Source organism: Panthera tigris, chromosome E2, assembly GCF_018350195.1.
Source record: "Panthera tigris isolate Pti1 chromosome E2, P.tigris_Pti1_mat1.1, whole genome shotgun sequence".
In the NCBI taxonomy this organism is placed as follows: domain Eukaryota; kingdom Metazoa; phylum Chordata; class Mammalia; order Carnivora; family Felidae; genus Panthera; species Panthera tigris.
Window position 1 is genome coordinate 35229543 of NC_056674.1, and position 18905 is coordinate 35248447.

At 50.3% G+C, this 18905-nt stretch overlaps 1 protein-coding gene across 6 annotated transcripts; it reads right to left on the reverse strand.

The window, feature by feature from the left end:
• Positions 1-1371: 1371 nt before the first annotated feature.
• SLC38A7 (solute carrier family 38 member 7) lies at positions 1372-14052 on the reverse strand. Of its 6 annotated transcripts, XR_006211831.1 has the most exons (13): positions 13973-14052; positions 13266-13399; positions 12895-12991; positions 11712-12115; positions 10868-11066; positions 10487-10631; positions 9385-9483; positions 8749-8806; positions 8417-8531; positions 6913-7060; positions 6304-6503; positions 5396-5974; positions 3291-3335 (listed from the first exon to the last, which is right to left on the reverse strand). XR_006211831.1 is itself a non-coding variant. In XM_042969244.1 (12 exons), the coding sequence occupies exons 3-12, from the start codon at positions 11979-11981 to the stop codon at positions 3233-3235; spliced, it is 1392 nt and encodes a 463-aa protein (XP_042825178.1). In that variant the 5' UTR covers positions 11982-12115; positions 12895-12991; positions 13266-13952; the 3' UTR covers positions 1372-3232. The 6 variants fall into 6 exon arrangements, 2 of the variants coding, with proteins under 2 accessions (XP_042825178.1, XP_042825177.1); XM_042969244.1 differs by lacking the exon at positions 13973-14052 and having other exon boundaries at positions 1372-3335; positions 5396-5450; positions 13266-13952; XR_006211830.1 differs by lacking the exon at positions 13973-14052 and having other exon boundaries at positions 13266-13952.
• Between the last annotated feature and the right edge of the window lie 4853 nt (positions 14053-18905).

The window sequence follows — 18905 nt, forward strand, 5'->3', positions numbered from 1 at the left end:
CCTGAAGCAATGCTTTCTTTTCATTGGCTAATAACCACCTTGTCCCACTCCCTTCCTGTAAAAACCTTCCATTTTGCACAACTCCTTGGAGCATCTCTGTACTTGCTAGACAGGATACTGCTTGATTCATGAATTCCTTAATAAAGCCTATTAGATCTTCCAGTTTACTCGGTTGAATTTTGTTTAACAGGAGATATGCCCTTGCTCCCATGGAGCTTACAGTGCAACGGGGAGATGTGATCAAGTGCCTACAGGTATGGCGACGACACGACACGAGCAAAGTCTTGAATATAACGAACAAATGATGAATCTGGTGTTTGGCCTTTAGCATAGATGTAACCTTTCCTTCTCTTTGTTCAGAGAAAGTGAAACCAAACCTCAACTTCTCGTCCCCTAGTCCTCCCGTGAAGCGCGGCCCAAAGCTGTCTCACTCCTCCAGCCCTCAAAAGTACTAGGCCACTTCAGAAGTATTTTCTCCCTGGAGAGAGTCCCCACTCGCACCAGGAGGGAGGGAGGGAGTGTGGTGGAAGATGAGCTGGTTACACTTTACCCTGTGGGCAAGAGGGGCGCCACTGAAGACCACCCCAGAATGCTCTAGTCTCATCCCTGTTGCTCTCCCACATCCAGGCGATACCCCACAGACAATGTTTTTCCAACACCAAGTGCACACGTAGTTCCCATGGCCTGGAAAGGTTTCCTCACCTCTCTTCATTTAGTTCATTCCTACTCATCATTCAGGGGCCAGCTTAAATGTCACTTCCTCCAGGAAGCCTTCCCTGACTCCCCAGACAAGCTTCAGGTCTCCCAATAGAACATTCTATATGTTCTCCTCTTGGCACATATCACAATTTGCAAATAGATACTTGTGTGACCACTTGGTCTGAGGGTGGAGCCGCTGTCTGTTTTGCTGAGTTTACCTTCTTGCCAGCACTGAGCAGTCAGTACCTGGCTCCGCTACCAGGACAACCAGGGTCTGTTCAACACATGCCTCTGAAAGGATGAGGGTGGATGCTCAGGAGTTGGAAGCTCACCCCAAAATGTGAGGTTGGCAAGAGACATGCAGCACAGAGGCCAGTCTGAGGTCACATGGAGCGGGGAAGACACAAGCAGGACTTAAACCAAGGACAGGAGCCCAGGGTAAATCCCCAGGTTGGCAGGCAGGGCCTGATGGGATGTGGAAGAGAGGGGAGGTACCAAGAACCACTCGCATGTTCCCGTCTTGGTCAGGGGAACACAGCAGGACTCATCCCTGACACAGGGGTCAAAGACGATGAAGCCAGAAGTGCCTGCCCCACCCCTTCTCCACCAGCCTACCTTCTTCCTGTCAGTGGTCTGGACTGTGTCCCCAGCACTGGACATAGGCCACAGAGCTCAGCAGCACAGTCTCTTTTTATTAGCCATCCTCTCTGGTATGAATGTGCACAAGTAGAAAAGAAACAGTAAAATACCCTGGCTGGGAGGGCAGGGCAGGGGGCTCCTGAGCTTAGGCCACATGGCCAGATTCCAGCTCCTTTTCCTGATGGGTCTGTTTCTGTGCGAGGACTCCCCTTACACCCCCATCCCTTGACTGAGCATGGATGGACATTGGAAGGACCTGGTGCTGTGCAGGGGGCGGAGAGAAAACAGCACAGGGGGTCTGGCTCCAGGGGCTGAGGGGCTGAGGGATGTGAAGAAAGGTGAGTCATCCACTCCAGGACCTGAGCAGAACCCATCTGGCTGCGGCCAGTCTCTGCTTCTGTGGTCTCACTGCCCTGAGTGGAGGGCTGTGGGGTGGGGGTCCCTCTCACCCCTCGTACAGAGGTTTGGGGCAGGCAGGGCCAAGGAAATTCTAGGAGTTCCAGGTGGAGGAGGCCTGATTCAATGCCTGGCATTGGTCAAAGTGAACAGCCAAGGAGGGAAAACTGGGAATTGAGAATGGGAGAAGAGTGTCCCTCCTCACCCCACCTGGGGTACAACCCACATGTGACCTCGGTGTTGGGTCACTGAGGCCAGGTCTGGTGGGCCTGTGGAGCTGAGGAAGCTGACACGAGAGGGTTGGGCACAACTCCTGCCCCAGTGTTACATGAGCAGGAGAGACTGAGCTAGAAGACTGGGGGAGGGGCTGAAGAAATGCTGGGGGGAGGGAGCAGACAAGATCTGGACCAGAAGGGAAACTTCTAGACCGGCGTGACTACACTCAAGTGCTGCCCAGTCAGTGACAACTCGGCTGCTCTTCTTCTCTGTGGGCTATCCTGCTGGGGTTGCCAGGGGAGAGGGGAAGCAGAGGGCAGGCAGAGAGAAGCAGTCACTGAAAGAGAAGGTAACAGAGAGGCTCACCTGGACCCTGACCGGCCCAACCTGCGTGGGTTTGAAAGATTCCCAGCCTTCTCTCTTACCCACCCTGTGCCACAGAAACGAGGGGCTCATCTGGAATCTGAGTGAGATAAACAGACTTCCTGCCAAGGGGAAAGCTAACTGAGGAGTACTCACAGCACCGTGGTGGCACGGGACGGCCCCTGTCCTTTGGGTCAGAGCCGGGCTGGCACCGTTTGTAAACATTAGACTTGATGATGTCTGGAGATGGAGGAGGAGAGGGATGCCTGGACCCTCAGCTTTGGGGAAAGAGGGTGAGGCCTCAAAGTCTTGGGAGATGTCAATTAGCCACGGAAAAGAGGTCTACAGGTTCACTTTGGACCCAGGCTGGGGGTGGACAAGGCATGACTCTATCTACCTCTGTGCGTCTGTATGATTTTTGTGCTACCTTTGGAAATTGCCAGATCCCAGAGAAGTCATGGCTGGCCAAACGGCTGCCCAACTGGAGCAGGCACTGAGTCCCGGGATAATGAGCACAGGTCCTGCTCAGGACAGGGTGCTCTGTCGAGTGGCCCTTTGCCCATACTTTCTCCAAAGGAAAGTCAGGCTGCGGTCTTTTTTCTGAGATGTTTTGATCCTCCTCACCCATGTTTTTCAGAGGTGAAGTCGAGAGTTGAAGGACAGAGAAGGTTCTTCTGTGATACAAGACCTCCTCCCTCCATCCTGGCACTGCCAGGACTGGAGAGCAGGAGGAGCTGGGTCTGAGCCGTCCAGAGGTGTGAGGCCTGATTTTACTCCAGAACTGTTCTTGGAAAAGGATGTTCAGATGTCATCCTACCAGCGGTTGGGAATGATGCTGGACTCAAGGTGACCCCACAACTCTAAGAGATGGGCTCCTGGGTCCAGTGGCAAAGGCCATGTGTTGCCTGGGAGGCAGTGGTTATGCCAAGAGATCCACAAAGACGGCGTTGGCTGTGGTCTGGCCGAAGATGAAGGCTCCCAGGGTGACCAAGAGGACACCATAACTGACCAGCGCCCACCAGCTGTAAGGCAGGAGAGAGAGGCCTAGTCAGTCAACCTACCCTTGGCTTTGCAGACTTGTGTGTGTGTGTGTGTGTGTGTGTTAATTATTGTAATTACTTATAGCATTTCTCTAGTGAGTAGAGCACTTCCTACTTCTAAATGACTTTTCATACAAAGGTATGTGGGGCCAAGTGTAAGATCCAGTCCATGGGTCAGAAGACCAAGACCTAATGGAGCTCATTGACAGGTCACAGCAAGCTAAGGGCAGAACCAGGATTAGAATGCATGCCTCCTGATGGAAACGTGTTCAGGAAAAAGCAGGTCACATGGAGTGTGATCCATTCCATTTACAAAAAAAAAGCGCAGACATCTGCAAATATATATATCAAATATAGTGACAAGGCAGTAAGAGGATACAACAGGGTATTGACATTAAGGATGACTCAAATTTTCTTCCTTACACTTGTACTTTTAAAGTTTTCTATAATGAACATTACTTCATTATAGAATGAAGTATATAGAATATGTAAATATAATTCTTTTAAAAAAGCTTACAAGCTGTTTTCAACCTCTGTACTATTCAAGGAAATGTAGATATTAAAACAATATTGTGTTTTTCATCTACTAGACTAACACAAATTTAAAAGGCTGTTCTGGGACGCCTGGTGGCTCAGTTGGTCAAGCGTGGGTTCATGGGTTCAAGCCCTGCATAGGGCTCTGTGTTAACAGCTCAGAGCCTGGAGCCTGCTCAGATTCTGTGTCTCCCTCTCTTTCTGCCCCTCCCCAGCTCACACTCTGTCTCTGTCTGTCTCTCTCTCAAAAATAAATAAATATTAAAAAATTAAAAAAAAAAGGGTGTTCTAGACAATACTGGCAGGGGTGTGGAGAACAGGGTACCCTCACTCTACTGCTAGGACTCTAACTGGTTTTCTAGAGGGAAATTTGAAACCATGTGCAGAAGTAAAAATGAGCATGCCCCTTGATCCAGCAACTTCTTTCTAAGAATTGATCCTAGTAAGATCCTCGAAACAGGTGTGTCAAGATGCACATATATAAGAGTATTCACACATTCACACACTAGAACACTCCGCAGCCCTTAAAAAAGGGAAGAAGTGGATGGATCTTCTTGTGCTGACGTAGAGTGATCTCTAACACACATGGTTAAGTGAAAGGAAGCAAGTGGTAGAAAAGCGTCTGGCATGAAGCCATTTTTGAAAAAACCAAACCAGACACAAAATTTCATGTGTTTGTGCATACGTATGCGAAGCTCTATGTATTTGGACATGTATGCACACACAGAAACAACTAGAAGACCATACTGATGACAGAGAGCTCTCAGGAGAAGGGATGTGGTGGGCAGTGGGCTGTAGGGGCAAGAGGAACTTCCACTTTTTTCTCTAAAGTCCTTCAGTAGCATTTAAACTGTCACAGCTAGCATGTGCCACCCATTTCTTAGGTATTTAGACAACTCTTATGCCTTTTTTTTTTTTTAAATTTTTTAACGTTTATTTATTTTTGAGAACGAGAGAGACAGAGTATGAACAGGGGAGGGTCAGAGAGAGAGGGAGACACAGAATCTGAAACAGACTCCAGGCTCTGAGCTGTCAGCACAGAGCCTGACCCGGGGCTTGAACTCACGGACCGCGAGATCATGACCTGAGCCGAAGTTGGCCGCTTAACCGACTGAGCCACCCAGGCGCCCCAAGCCTTTTTTTTTTTTAAAGGTATGAGGTTTGTCTTGTTTTTAAAATTTTTTAATGTTTATTTATTTTTGAGAGAAAGTGCGCACGCGCATGAGTGGGGGAGAGGCAGAGAGAGAGGGAGACACAGAATCTGAAGCAGGCTCCAGGCTCTGAGCTGCCAGCATAGAGCACAAAGCGGGGCTCGAACTCACAAACCGTGAGATCATGACCTGAGCTGAAGTCTGACACTTAGCTGACGGAGCCACCCAGGCGCCCCAAAAACTCTTCTGCTATTTTTAAGTCCACAGGTCTCTTGATCTCTCCCCGTTTTAAGCACCCCCGCCCCCACCAGCCCATCCCTCATGTGGCACCTCCACACGCCCCGGGCTCTGCTTTACCTGGCTGGCTTGACTTCTTCCATCTCCGAGAGTTTGGCTTGAATGAGGCACAGCCCTGGAAGAGAAGACGTGGCCCCGAGAGCTCAGGCGGGCTCCTTCACTCAGGCCCACCCTCCCCCTTTACCAAGAGGTAGCGGTGAATGGAGAAAGGCCTGTGTTTACTCTTCACCTCTGCCCCACTCCATGAGCAGTCGGAGGCCTTGCATCTGCTCTCCCGGGAGAGGCCAGCGTCTGACAGGCTCTCCTCGGGCTGCAGGCGAGCCCCAGAGCCAAAGGGGCAGCCACGGAAGGGGATTCAACAGTAGCCCCCACCACCCCGAGGGCCCTTCCCAGGGCACTTCTGAGCAGATGTGGCCCCCCGCCCTGCTCCTCGCAAAGTGGCAAGGACTTTCAAGTTGGTCTCCTAGAGAGAAATAAGCTGGGTACAGGCAGAACTCATGGCTGGGCAGGTGGGAGCACTTCTTGGGGATCCGGTGGCAGACTTGTGTCTGAAACTTGGGTCTCCCGACTTCTGTATCCCGGTGCTGCCGCCAGACCCTGGCACTCTCTGGGCTGTAATGGGCTGAACCAGCCGGATCCCTAACAGTCAGGCAGCAACAGAGAAGCGAATGAAAGGTTAAGAGTGTAGGCTGTGCACCTAGACAGACTTGGGTCAGAAAAGTTGTTACTCAATGGTTGAGTCTGTTTAACCTCCTCACATCTCATCAACAGAATGGAGATAACATCTATCCCTTCTTTTTAGGAGGGGCAGGGGTTAGCACAGAGCCTGAGGTGGGTGATTAGTAAGGGCTGGTGGTAACTCTCCTGGCAGGTAAGCAAGGGAGGAGTTGAGGCCGGGAGACCCTGGGAGCCGGTACTGCATGGGCAGGGCGGGGGGCGGTGTGCAGGGGGCGGGCACAGGTCCATACCTGGGAAGACAAAGATGAAGCAGGCAGCCAGGCCTCCGATGACTGAGATGACCTTGCCGATGTCAGGGATGAAGAGTGCCAGCAGCAGGGTGAGCAGGAACCAGACCAGAGTCTGGAGCACGCGTCGCCGCCGCTCCCGCCCCACGTCCTCCTCCACGGGCATCCCCTGGTAGCGCAGCCACAGGCCCTCGATCACCGCCCTGCCCACACAGAGAGTGTCTCAGAGGCCCCCACCTCCGGTTCACAGAGCCAGACCTCTGAGTGCGTAGACTAGGGGTAAGGCCCTAAGCGCTGATCCTGTTTCCTGTTCTGTGCAATGGGTCCAGCAGTACTCTTGTGGTTGCCACGGGGACTGGATGGGTTGGTGGATATGATGTGCTTAGGGCCTGACTTGGCCCAGGACATGCTCACCTCGTGGGAACTGATGCTATTGTCCTCCTGAAAAGAAAGGGTCTGGGTACGCCGGAGGCTAGGTGTTCAGGAAAGGATCTGACTACAGGTTCTAAGAGGACTCACAAAAGGCCAAAGGACTATGTTCAAAGGGCTCTCAGGGGTGCTGAGGAGTCCTGGTGAGAGGGAGCACTCCCATGGGGTGGGGAGGGGGCTCACCGCCCACAGAAGTGCAGGATGGGGTAGGAGGTGAGCACGCTCAGGATGATGAAGGCACGGGCAACAGCCACAGCCATGTCCTCCGAGGGGTAGGATAGGAGCACATCGGGGTCCACAGCAGCTCCAAAGGTCAGGAAGCCACAGATGCCTGAGGACAGGGACAAGAGGGCTGGCAGGGGCAATCCTGGGAGGGTGAGGGGGATGGACCATTTACTCCAGGGTGCAACTCAGATGGGGAGGGTGCTGGAGCAGCTCTGGAGGCTGAGAGGGTGTCAGGCTGGGACCCGAGGCTTTGTCCCTGACTTCTCACATCCCCTCCCCACTGCCACCTTTGTCATCCTGAGCTCACCCAGCACGTTCCTGTTTCAGAACTTCTGCACTAACCTTCTGTCTGTCCAGCCCTTCGCACCCCTATCTCTTCACTATTCAGGTCACAGCTCTGGTGTCCCCTCCTCAGAGAATGAGTCCACCCTGCCCATCCACAATAACCCCTGACCTTGGGCGCTCACTCACAGCACCCTGCTCTATTTTCCTCAGAACTCTCCTGTGTGTGTGTGTGTGTATGTGTGTGTGTGTGTGTGTGTGTGTGTGTGTGTGTGTTTTCCTTTTACACTTATTCATTGTGTGTCTCTCCAGCCAGAACATGAGCCCCGGGAGGACAGGGACTTGGCCTATTTGCCCCTCTTGCTCCTGGCTTTGTCTTCAGAGGTAGAACAATGCTGGCCCCATAACACCTGTGGAAGGAATCACAGCCTGGTCTTCCTGTTCTGCTTTGTCATCCAAACCATTCCCCGCATGGCGCCCGCAGCCATGTTTTGTCGAGATGTGCCCCTGCTGGAAATGCTTCCTCTTGGGCTCCCCATAGTCCTCAGGCCCAACAGGACCTACTCTGGTCCGTCTGGCCTCCCTGCCTGCCCCCCACCCCCAAATCACCCCACTCCAGCTGCACAGCCCTGTCTGTCCCTGCCTCAGGGGCCTGGCATTTCCCACCTCTCTGTCTGGAACACTCTTCTCTCAGCCCTTCAGATGCTCGCTCCTCATCTCTGGGGCTCCTCAGACAGGAGCCTCCTGTGAACCATGGAGGCTGTCACCACCTCTCCTAGTCCCACTCACAGCTTCCCTGTCTCACTGTTGTGGTGGCACTCCCCACTGTCTGGATGTCCTTACTGACTCCTGCCTTACTCTTGTAAGACTCTCTGGCTAGACTGTCAATTCCAGGTGAGCAGGACCAGGTCTGTCAATCTTCACAGCATCCCCTGTGCTGGGAACAGTTCCCGGCACTCACGAGGCACTGACTGACAGCTGCCAAGTGAATGGGTGAATACATCTGTCTCATTTGGGGGGGAGGAGGCCCAAGGCAGCCCAGGTTCAAGCCAATGCCTACAGAAGTGTTTGATATGCTGGGAATGCTGGGCTGTCCCCAGGAAAGCTTGGCCAGAGGACTTGGAGACAAAGAGGAAAAGTGGGAGCACTCCAAGCCCAGCCATCAGAGGGGAGCACTCACCCGTGCCCATGTAGACAGCGAGGGCTATGACCATGGCGGCTGTCACCACCCCACCCCAGGTCTTCACCTTGGGTTGCCGCATGCTATTGAAGACCGGCACACTGCTCACGTGGCACTGTTAGGGTGAAGGTCACAGTTATGGTGGGGAAGTGACCCCTTCCCAGTTTCCAGAGGGAGGCAGTTTGGGGACAAAGGCACCAGGGACAAAGGACAAGTCCCAGTGCTCTGACTCTGTCTTTCCTCCCAGGATGTCCCCATCCTCCCTATAATGTGGGTTCCTGCCCAGGGTGGGGAGTGAGCTAAGAGGATAATAGGAACCTTGCAACTGGCACCTGAAATCCGAAGCAGATGGTGGGCATAGCATTGAACACGGCTACCCAGGAGGCTGGCCTGTGGACAAACACACAAAGAGTCTGCTGCTTGTGAATCCCACAGAGCCACCAACCGCCCCATGTCCTTACTCTTCACTCATCTCACCATGGCCTCCACCAACCACTATTCTACACATTCAACCCCCTTAAGTCTGGAAACAGGGAGAGGGCACATCTCCATTTCACAGGTCAGTACACTGAGACTCTGGAAGACCCTCCTGGGACCAAAATCCAGAATTTCTGGTTGCTGCACTGGAGTTGCTTTCCTTTTTCTTTCAAAAACAAGAAACTTTTTTTTTTTTTTAATGAGAAAACAGATTCATCCTCATACAGAAATTACAGATAAGGACAAGTTGCAAAAATATGCAATTCTACCCTGGTAGTCTCCATAACTGGAGGCCAAGTCTTACAATGGCTTATCTGTTGGATATTGGATACTGGATGTTGGTTCTCACTCTTGCCTCCTTTCTCCAATGACCAACAAGTCAAGCTCTGGTGACCTAATGAGCTTTAAAAAGAGCACCTGTATGGCCTTTTGATGTCTGACCCAGTACTTCCTGGAGCCCAAGTAGCGGCTTCCTTGGGGTTCTTACCCACCTAGTCAGGATGTCCCCTGGGGTCATCTCTTTATCTGGCCAGATATATTTGATGATAATGATGGCAGTGACGTACCAGGTGCCCACGACGCTCAAGAAGCTGCCAGAAAGAATGGTTTGAGTTTCCTCTTCCCCAGCCCCAGCTGCCCTCTCTCTGATTGCACCCCAGGGGTATCTACCCTCAGCTCTAGTGACCACAGTGTCTACTGAATAAACTGGGAGATTATTCCAAACAAAGATTAAAAAAATCCATGAGAAATAAGCTTTAGAGGGGCGCCTGGCTGGCTCAGTCAGAAAAGCATGTGACTCCTGATCTTGGGGTCATGAGTTTGAGCCCCACGTTGGGTGTATAGATTATTTATTATAGATAAATAAACTTAAAAAAAAAAAGAAATAGGTTTTAGAGAAACCAGTCACAGCTTGGAGGGAGCTGGACCGCAAGAGGGGACCAGACTAACATTTCTGACCATTAGGAAATGCACTGGTTCGGCTTAGAGGTCTGGGCTTCAAAGCATATGTGTTTCTTCCATCAGTGCAGCCCTCACTTGGTGACTGCTACAAGGGCCTTTGAGAAGTAGGAGCCGCTGGAGGTAAAAGGGCTGAAGATTCAAATACGGGGATGTCAACATTAAAGGGGACCTTGGAGACAGCCAAGTGTGACCCTGCCAATTGTGGATCACAGGAAATGGCTCAGAATTACACAGCTTTTCAGACCCTGAGCCAGGAAGCCAGTCCTGTCTCTTCATACTAAGCTGCATGGAAGATGGGGCCAGGCTTTACAATTCCAAATGATAAAAAATCCCCTCCTCCCTGGGAAAGCCAAGGTCCTGGCCTGGAAGCTCCCTTCACACTCCTGATAACCACCTGTCTCTTCTGTGACAAGGACATTTGGAACAGGATCTCTCACTATGCAAAGGGCCACTGTCTCCCTTGATGCAGACACAAAAGGAAATCTTATGCTGGTGGCCTTGTGAGCCATGGTCCACGCTGCCTTGCCCACTTTGGCTGCCCAGAAGGAGAGGGGTTCTCCAGCAGTGCCTGGGCCTTTAGCTGTGTGTGATTAGAGCTTCTGTCTGGCCTGGGTTGGGGTGGAGCCTCCGAACCTGGCATACTTCTGGAAGCCGATCTCTCTGGGGATGGAAAGGGGCAGGATGAAGAAGAAGGCAGTGACGCTGATAGTGAACTTTCGGTCTGTGTACCAGGAGCTGCTGCCGGCCCCCTCAGGCTCCTTTGCCATCACGGCTATAACTGCACAGGGAGGAAGGAGGGAATGTCATGCCAGGCTCCTGCAGGCTGTGGCCCTCCTGCTCTGCTGAGCCTCAGGGCCTCCATCTGTCTAATGGGCTCAGCAGCCAGGAGGGAGGATTCACAGAAGAAGGCTGGACCCAGGCTAGGCCTTGGGCAGGTGTTCGTGCCCATTCCTCCACCCAGGATCCCGAGGGCCGAGCGGGAGGGATGAAGTAGGTACTGAGGGGGAACCTCACTCTTGTCTTGTTGGTCCCCGATGATGATGAGGAAGGCGATGCAGGTGCCGAAAGTGTAAATGGCAATGGTCACCTCACACAGCACGCCTGTCAGTTTGCCACACACAGCCCACACCACCTCCTGGTAGGTCCTCTCATTGCTGGCCTGGGAGCAGTAGGCCAGGATGACGAGGCCGCTGATGATGAAGACCAGCATGCCCTGCAAGCAGGACAGAGCCACAGGGTGTGGGACAGGCCTGGCAACAAAGGGCTGCCTGATCTTGCTCAGCATTTACTAGGCCAATGCCTACTGCCAGTTTGGTAAATAAGCCTCATCTTGTAGGCAACTTTACCAGATTGCTGGAGGCTGCCGAGTTGAGATTTTCTTTAAAAACAGAAGAAGTTTTGTGGAAAATTTCAAATACACACAAGAGGGACAAAATGGTATCATGAACCACCATGCACCCATCACTCAGCTTCAAAAATAATCAACTCATGGCTCATCTTGTTTCCCTCTGCCACTCTGGATTATGTTGAAGGAAATACAAGCTATCAAATCATTTCACCAGTAAATATTCCAGCATGTAGTTCTAAAAGGTAAGAGCCCACTTTTTAAACATAAACTACAAAATTATTAAATACGCAGTCGATGTCCAAACTGCTGGGAAGCCTTCTGCAGCCTCACCTGGGCTCAGATGAAAGAGTGCTGGGATAGGTTAGTAATGTCTGCCAAAGGTGAGGGTGGGAGCAGTGGTAGCCTGTGTCACTGACTGACTATCCTTGAGGCAAAGCCTCCCTTCCAAGGTAAAGAGCTCAGACCCAACACCTGAACTGCATTTCTGGCCCTTACAGCCAGCACACTCACCATCTGCAGTGTGATGCCGGCTGCCACGCCCCCTGCAGTGCTGAAGGCCGCCGGGAAGTTGAGCAGCCCTGCACCCAGGCAGGCATTGACGACGATGAAGATGGCCCCAATTGTGGAAGTGGTGCCTCTGCCCAGACTCTCAAGAGACGCCTCCCCTTCACTCTTGGGGGCTGTGTCCACGCAGGGACTCTGCAGCAGACGGGCCCGCTCCCCGGAGTCCGTGCTCAGACCCCACTCGCCAAGGTCATTGTTGATGCTGACCTGGGCCATGGCCCTCGGAGCCCTCTTCCCACGGGGTCTGTGGATTCTGCCTCACAACCACATCCCCTGGGCAGCTGGAGGGCGGCACTAGCCTGTTTGGGGCTGTTATCCTAGGAGGCCTGTGAGCTCTGGCTCTTCTCAACCTAGATGGGAAACACAGGTACTACTGTTATCCTGAGATGGGCACAGAACGCTGAAACAACATTCCCAAGGTCATATGGCCGACATTCAAACCCAGGTGTGCCTCTGCAGAACACTGCATTTGGGTGTCACAGTGTATGGTGGCAGAGGCAGAAATATATCTGATGTAAAGCCTGCTTGCTTCAGGCTTAGAGACCCATAGGTAAATAAGTCCTAAACCTAAGAGAGGGGAATACTAACACATCAGCACTACGGAGAGGCTACACTCCTGTTGGGCAGAAGTATCTTGGACATATCTTATCTCATTCAGTCCTTATCACAGTGGTCATAAGGTTCAGAGAGATCATATCGTTGACCCAGGGTCACATGCTAGCAAAAGGCAGAGCAGGATTTGGGTCTAAATTTATCTGGCCTCCCAGCCTGTTTCCACACCACAGGGTTTGCAATCGCAGCCCTCACCTAGAAGTGTGGGTATTTCAATATATTACAATCCAACATACTGCCCTCTAGCCCAGAGTCTAAATTCTGTGTAGCTTTCAAAGCCCTTGAAAATTCAAGGCTAACTCTCACTCTTCTCCCTTGTGACTGACCTAACCATTGCCTATCAGAGAGGCGTCTCTCTGATGCCCTCAGCACACTGAGGGGTTTAGAATGGCTAATGAGGCCACCGCCCACCCCCAGGTCGTCGGATGCTTCTCATTGCTTCTCCTGGTGATGGATGAACAAAGATGGGAACCATACGTTCATGAGAGGGAAAAAAAGAGAGTTTGGGTGCTCTCACCAAGCATGCAACCAAGGGACACAGCTCCAGAGGAAATATCTCTCTGCTGGCTCCAAGTCCAGAAAGATCAGATGCCACAGGCTTCCTCTTATGCAACCTGTTACTCAACCAGTAACACAGCAAAAAAAAAAAAAAAAAAAAAAAAAAAAAAAAAAAAAAATCAAAGCTGTGAGTAGTGGAGGCAGAGAGCTCTGGGCTCCCAGGTTTCCAGCATAGCTCAAGAAAGAGCCCTGCAAAGTCAGGGCTCCCAGAGCTGTGAGACCCCCTCCTCCACCCTGCTCACATCTCAGACACAGAGGTCTCTGCACTGGTCCAAGATCTCTTGGCTGTCCTTCCATGCGAAGTCCCCGGTTCCATTGTCCCCACCTTACCTTCTCCTTCCGCCTGATGGGCTATGGTAGAGGGTGTGTTGTTCTTACAGCTCCTTCTCGAAGACCTGGGATCTGATTTTCCTCACTTCCCTCTCTGGCCCCAATTTCTTCTTCAAGACTTTATCTAAAATCTGCTGTCAGTGGAGAGAAGAGTGTGAGCTGTTTCTGCGTTGGTCAGCAGAGCGTCAGCAGCTCTGACGTTAACTCAATAATGGAGCAGCAGATCAGTTAGAGGAACAGGCCCAGGGAAGGAAAGAGGCTAGACTAATGTCACAGCAGATAGTCGGCAGAACCAGAAAAATGATGTCCACAGGCTCAGGCCAGAGCTGTAACCATTGCAATAGGCCCTCTCAGATCCCAACCGGAGTGGGTTCCCAGTCCAGTCTGGGGCTGGATCCCAGAAATAAGCAGGGAGGGCTGCACTAGGAGGTGGGTTAGGGCGCACCCGGCGCGGAGGGGAAGATCCCCAGGCCCCAAGCGAGGCGAGTGGGCTGCTGTGAGGTAAGCTAGGAAGGCGCTTCAGGCCTAGCACTAGGTGGAAACAGTCCGAACTACGGCGCCTCGGCAAAGCCGGTCCTCTTGAGGGCTGGCGGGGGACCGACGACGCCGGGCTTCGGAGCCCTGCACGGAGTGGGCAGGGCTCTAGACAGCTGGGGTCCGAGACTTAACACTTCCACCCTCCACCGCCTCCACCTCCTACCACCTACCTAAGGAGCTTCCCACCCGAGCCGGCTGCAGAGACACGTGAGCCGAGGTCACATGACAGCCAGGGCTCAGGCGGGCCGCGGGAGACGCTGGAAGTTGTAGTTTTCTGCAGGCTTTAGGCTTGGATGGCACCGGCCCTCTGAATCCTCAACCACACATTTGCTGCGAGCCACTCTCCGCTCCCACACCACCATGCATAACCTGTTATCTATCTATCTATCTATCTATCTATATGTATCTATATATATGTATCTATAAACATATATATGTATCTATATACGTATATATGTGTATACATATATACATATATACATATATAAGTATATATACACGTATATATGTGTATATATATATATATATATATATATATATATATATATATATATGTTTTTAATGTTTATTTGTTTTTGAAAGAGAGAGAGCACAAGCAGGGAGGGACAGAGAGAGAGGGAGACACAGAATACAAAGCAGGCTCTAGGCTCTGAGCTGTCAGCACAGAGCCTGACACGGGGCTGGAACCCTCGAGACCCGTGAGAGCATGACCCGAGCTACCCAGTCTTCCCTATCCTGTTAGTTTTAATCCTGGTCTCTTAGCCAAAGCGAAACACTCCTCCTTCCTTTTAGGAAGAACATTAGGAGCTTTGGTGTTTTTGCCAGGCCCAGGAACTGGACAAAAGCGATTTGGCCTCATTATCCTCCTGTGTCTCCCTCCTGGCCTCAGACCTGCAACCAGTGACCCTGGAGTTTCTTTCACTGACAGTGAGGGACCACTTTTACCCACTTGAGCTGTGTGATCTTTCCTGTGAGAGGACTGGTCTGAGTATTGTTCATGGCCATAACCTCAGGGCCTAGATGCTAAAACAGTTTCTGAGGTATCTAGTTACTCATATAAAAAAAATATTTGTGGAATGAGGGAATGGGTGTCCAGAGCCCTGGCTTCTGTTCCTGGTTGTGTGCAACATTTTCAAGTTGTCACTTAATCTTTGCCATTCCAATGTCCTGGGTCTGTCTTATGAGAATATGCTCTCCACTACATGTATCTGTCCATGAATCAAGACCTCACTGATGAGGGAACACAGGAAATACCACATAACCCAAGTCATCTTTAACTGAAACTTTTATTGAGATCGCTGTGGATTCATATGCAGCTATAAGAAATAATATGGGGGTGCCTGGGTGGCTCAGTTGGTTAAGGGTCTGACTCTTGGTTTTGGCTCAGGTCATGATCTCATGGTTGGTGAGACCAAGCTCTGCGTTGGGCTCCGTGCTGACAGTGCAGAGCCTGCTTGAGAGTCTCTCTCTCTTGTCCCTCCCCCCTTGCTTCTGCTGTCTCTCAAATTAAATGAATAGACTTAAAAAAGCAAAAACAGGGGCACTGGGTAGCTCAGTCAGTTAAACGACTGACTACAGTTCAGGTCATGATCTCGAGGTTTATGGGTTCGAGTCCCATGTCAGGCTCTGTGCTGACAGCTCAGAGCCTGGAGCCTGTTTCGGATTCTGTGTCTCCCTCTCTCTCTGCCCCTCCCCTGTTCACACTCTGTCTCTGTCTCAAGAATAAATATTTTAAAAAATTAAATTAAAAAAATGGAATCAAGCAGTTTGTAACTTAGGACTGGTTTTCTGCACTTAATTCCCCAGAGACACATCCAAGTTGTCGTGTATGTCTTATTATTGAGTAGTATTTCGTGGTGTGTATGTACCAGTTTGTGTAATCACTTGCTGAAGGATAGCTGAGCTGTTTGCAAGTTTTGTTCTGTTTTTTAAGAAATTGCTACACTCAACAGGCAGCTCTCGAACTCAACCCTGAGATCAAGCTTCCCATGCTTTTCCCAACTGAGCCAGCCAGGCACCCCTGCAAGTTTTTGAAACAAATAACTTTATTGAGCTTCATTATGCATTTTACCGCAAGATTCACCCTTGTAAAGTGTCCAATACAGTGGTGTTTGCTATGTTCAGAATTTTGCAACCTACCCAGTCTCAGAGCATTGTCATCATTCTCTCAAAAACTCTGTAATCAGGGGCGCCTGGGTGGCTCAGTCGGTAAGCGTCCGACTTCGGCTCAGGTCACGATCTCACGGTCCGTGAGTTCGAGCCCCGCGTCGGGCTCTGTGCTGACGGCTCGGAGCCTGGAGCCTGCTTCCGATTCTGTGTCTCCCTCTCTCTCTCTGCCCCTCCCCCACTCGTGCTCTGTCTCTCTCTGTCTCTCCAAAATAAATAAAAGGTAAAAAAAAAAATTAAAAAAAAAAAAAAAACAACTCTGTAATCATTAGTAGTCACTTTCTACTCCTTCCTGTAGGCCCTTGGAAACTACAAACCTACTCTGTGCTTCTATGGAGTTGCCCAGTATTGCCATTTCATAAAAATAGTCACTTGTGACTTTTTGTCGAATATGTGACTTTTAAAGAAATATTTATTTTGAGAGAGAGAGAGAGAGAGAGACAAGTGAGGGAGGAGCAGAGAAAGAGGGAGACAGAGAATCCCAAGCAGGCTCTATGGTGCCAGAGCAGAGCCCGATGCAGGGCTCCAACTTAAACCTTGAGATCATGACCTGAGCAGGAAACAAGAGTCAGACACACTTAACTGACTGAGCCACCCAGGCAACTCCCCTTTTTTAAAGTAGGTTCCATGCCCAACGTGGGGCTTGAACTCATGACCCTGAGATCAAGAGTTGGATGCTCTACTGACTGAGCCAGGCAGGTGCCTGTAACTTTTTTTTTTTAATTAGAAAAGAGCAAATTTTAAAAGACAAATTACTTAAGGTAAAAGTGGACATAATTGTACAGTGATCCTTAGAAAATGAACATGTAGGATTTTTAGATGCATCCAAAGAACGTCCACCTCAGAGAGAGATTGACATATGTGACTTTCTTATCACATATATTTTGCCTTCTTTCACTCAGCATACTGTTTTCAAGATTCACCCATGTTGAGGAATATATTAGCACTTCATTCCTTAAAATTTTTTTAAATTTATTTATTTTTAAGAGGGAGAGCATAAGTGAGGGAGGGGCAGAGGAGAAAGAGAGAGAGAGAGAGAGAGAGAGAGAGAGAGAGAGAAAATCTGAAGCAGGCTCCACACTGTCAGTGCAGCACCCAATGTGGGGACTGAACTCATAACTGTGAGATCATGACCTGAGCCCATGTCAGACACTTAACTGACTGCGCCACCCAGGTGCCCCTGGACTTTGGTTGTTTAGATGTAAGCTTGAAGCAGTCTAAGAGTACCGAAGGACTGGTCCTTGGGTCAGCTATATGTGAACCACCTAGAAAGTTTTTATTAAAAAAAAAAAAAAGATTCCCAAGCCTTATCTCAGACATACTGAGTCAGAATGCCCAAAGATAAGACCAGGGAACCAATAATTTAAAAATCAATCCAGGGGCGCCTGGGTGGCTCGGTCGGTTAAACATCCGACTTCGGCTCAGGTCATGATCTCACGGTCCGTGAGTTCGACCCCCGCGTCGGGCTCTGTGCTGACAGCTCAGAGCCTGGGGCCTGTTTCAGATTCTGTGTCTCCCTCTCTCTCTGCCCTTCCCCTGTTCATGCTCTGTCTCTCTCTGTCTCAAAAATAAATAAACGTTAAAAAAAAAATTTAAAAATCAATCCAGTTTGGGGGACGATTAGACCTTAAATTATAACAGAACAAAGGCAAGACTATTCTGAGTGGGCAATCTCCTCCATCAGGTGGAAGAACGTTAACATTTTAGACTCTAAGAAACCAGGAAAAGGTGAAGCAAACAGCCTGAACAGTGGAGAGAAGCATCAGGTTCACATCCCCCAGCTCTGTTTTCAGTGAGGAACGGGACTTAGTCCAGTCCAGGGTGAGCTGGTAATACATGGGTTTAAAAATAACAAGTCAGCAGGGCAGTTAAGTTCCCTTTTTGGTTGAGGTTTTGGCAGCCAACCTTCAACCTTTCAGCTCCAGACAAGGAGACTTAAAGCAGTTTCTCCTAACCTAGGCAGTTAGTTCCTTTATGGATCAATTAATGTTCATTTTATTTAAAGATATTTCCAAAGACATCCAGTGATCCAGTCCATTCACTTTTCCTTTTACCACTGTGGTGTTTCCATTAGCAGAGGAGCCAAGGGTCAGGAGTGACCTCCCCATGCACTGTGTCCCTCAGGGAGTGAGGAGAAACAAGAGCCCACTTTCCCCTCCCAACAACTGTCAGAACACCGTGGATGGCCTCTGAGCCTGACTCCTGTTCCACTGTCTGTCTGGCCAGTAGCCGTCCCATCTTGAATGGCTCCTAGCACGAAGCAGAGGGGACAGAATAGCCTTGGGTAGGACTGATGCTAAGCAGATGCCACTAGGGCGAGAAGTCTGCTGACAGAGCACATGACTTCAGGCTAAAGGCCCCACACTGGCAACCTATTGCTTGCATCTTGCTTAAAAATCATTAAAAAAAAATTGAATTAGTTACCAACTTTTAAGCATCAATTGGCCTCCCATAAAAACAAGGATTTTCATTTTATTAAAAAAACTTAAGACCCACAACCCTAAACTTTTGGTTCTTGCAGTGCTGTCACTTCCCTGCCAGTCAATACCGAGACGAAGGCTGCTTACCAGTCATGATCTCATCTCTAGTTCACATCAGTTTTAATTTACATTCACTGTTTATATTACCTGCTTAGCTCCTGTAGACACCTAGTCACCACTGCCCACCCACCCCCCTTCTTCATCCCTGCTCTATCTATAGGTTCCTTTGAGGTATTCCACACGTCCCCAAAATCTAAAGGATTATACCTGCATTTTCAACATCGCTGGACTGGACATGCCGAATGGCAAGACAAAGACATGGCTTCAGTTTACATTCGGAACAGCTAACACACCCACTGGCTTATGGGCAGCTGAACATGACCGCACACTTCTGGGACACAGAGCCACTCTCACCCTTTCCTCCCATTAAAGAAAAACATAACATAGCAGACAGTGG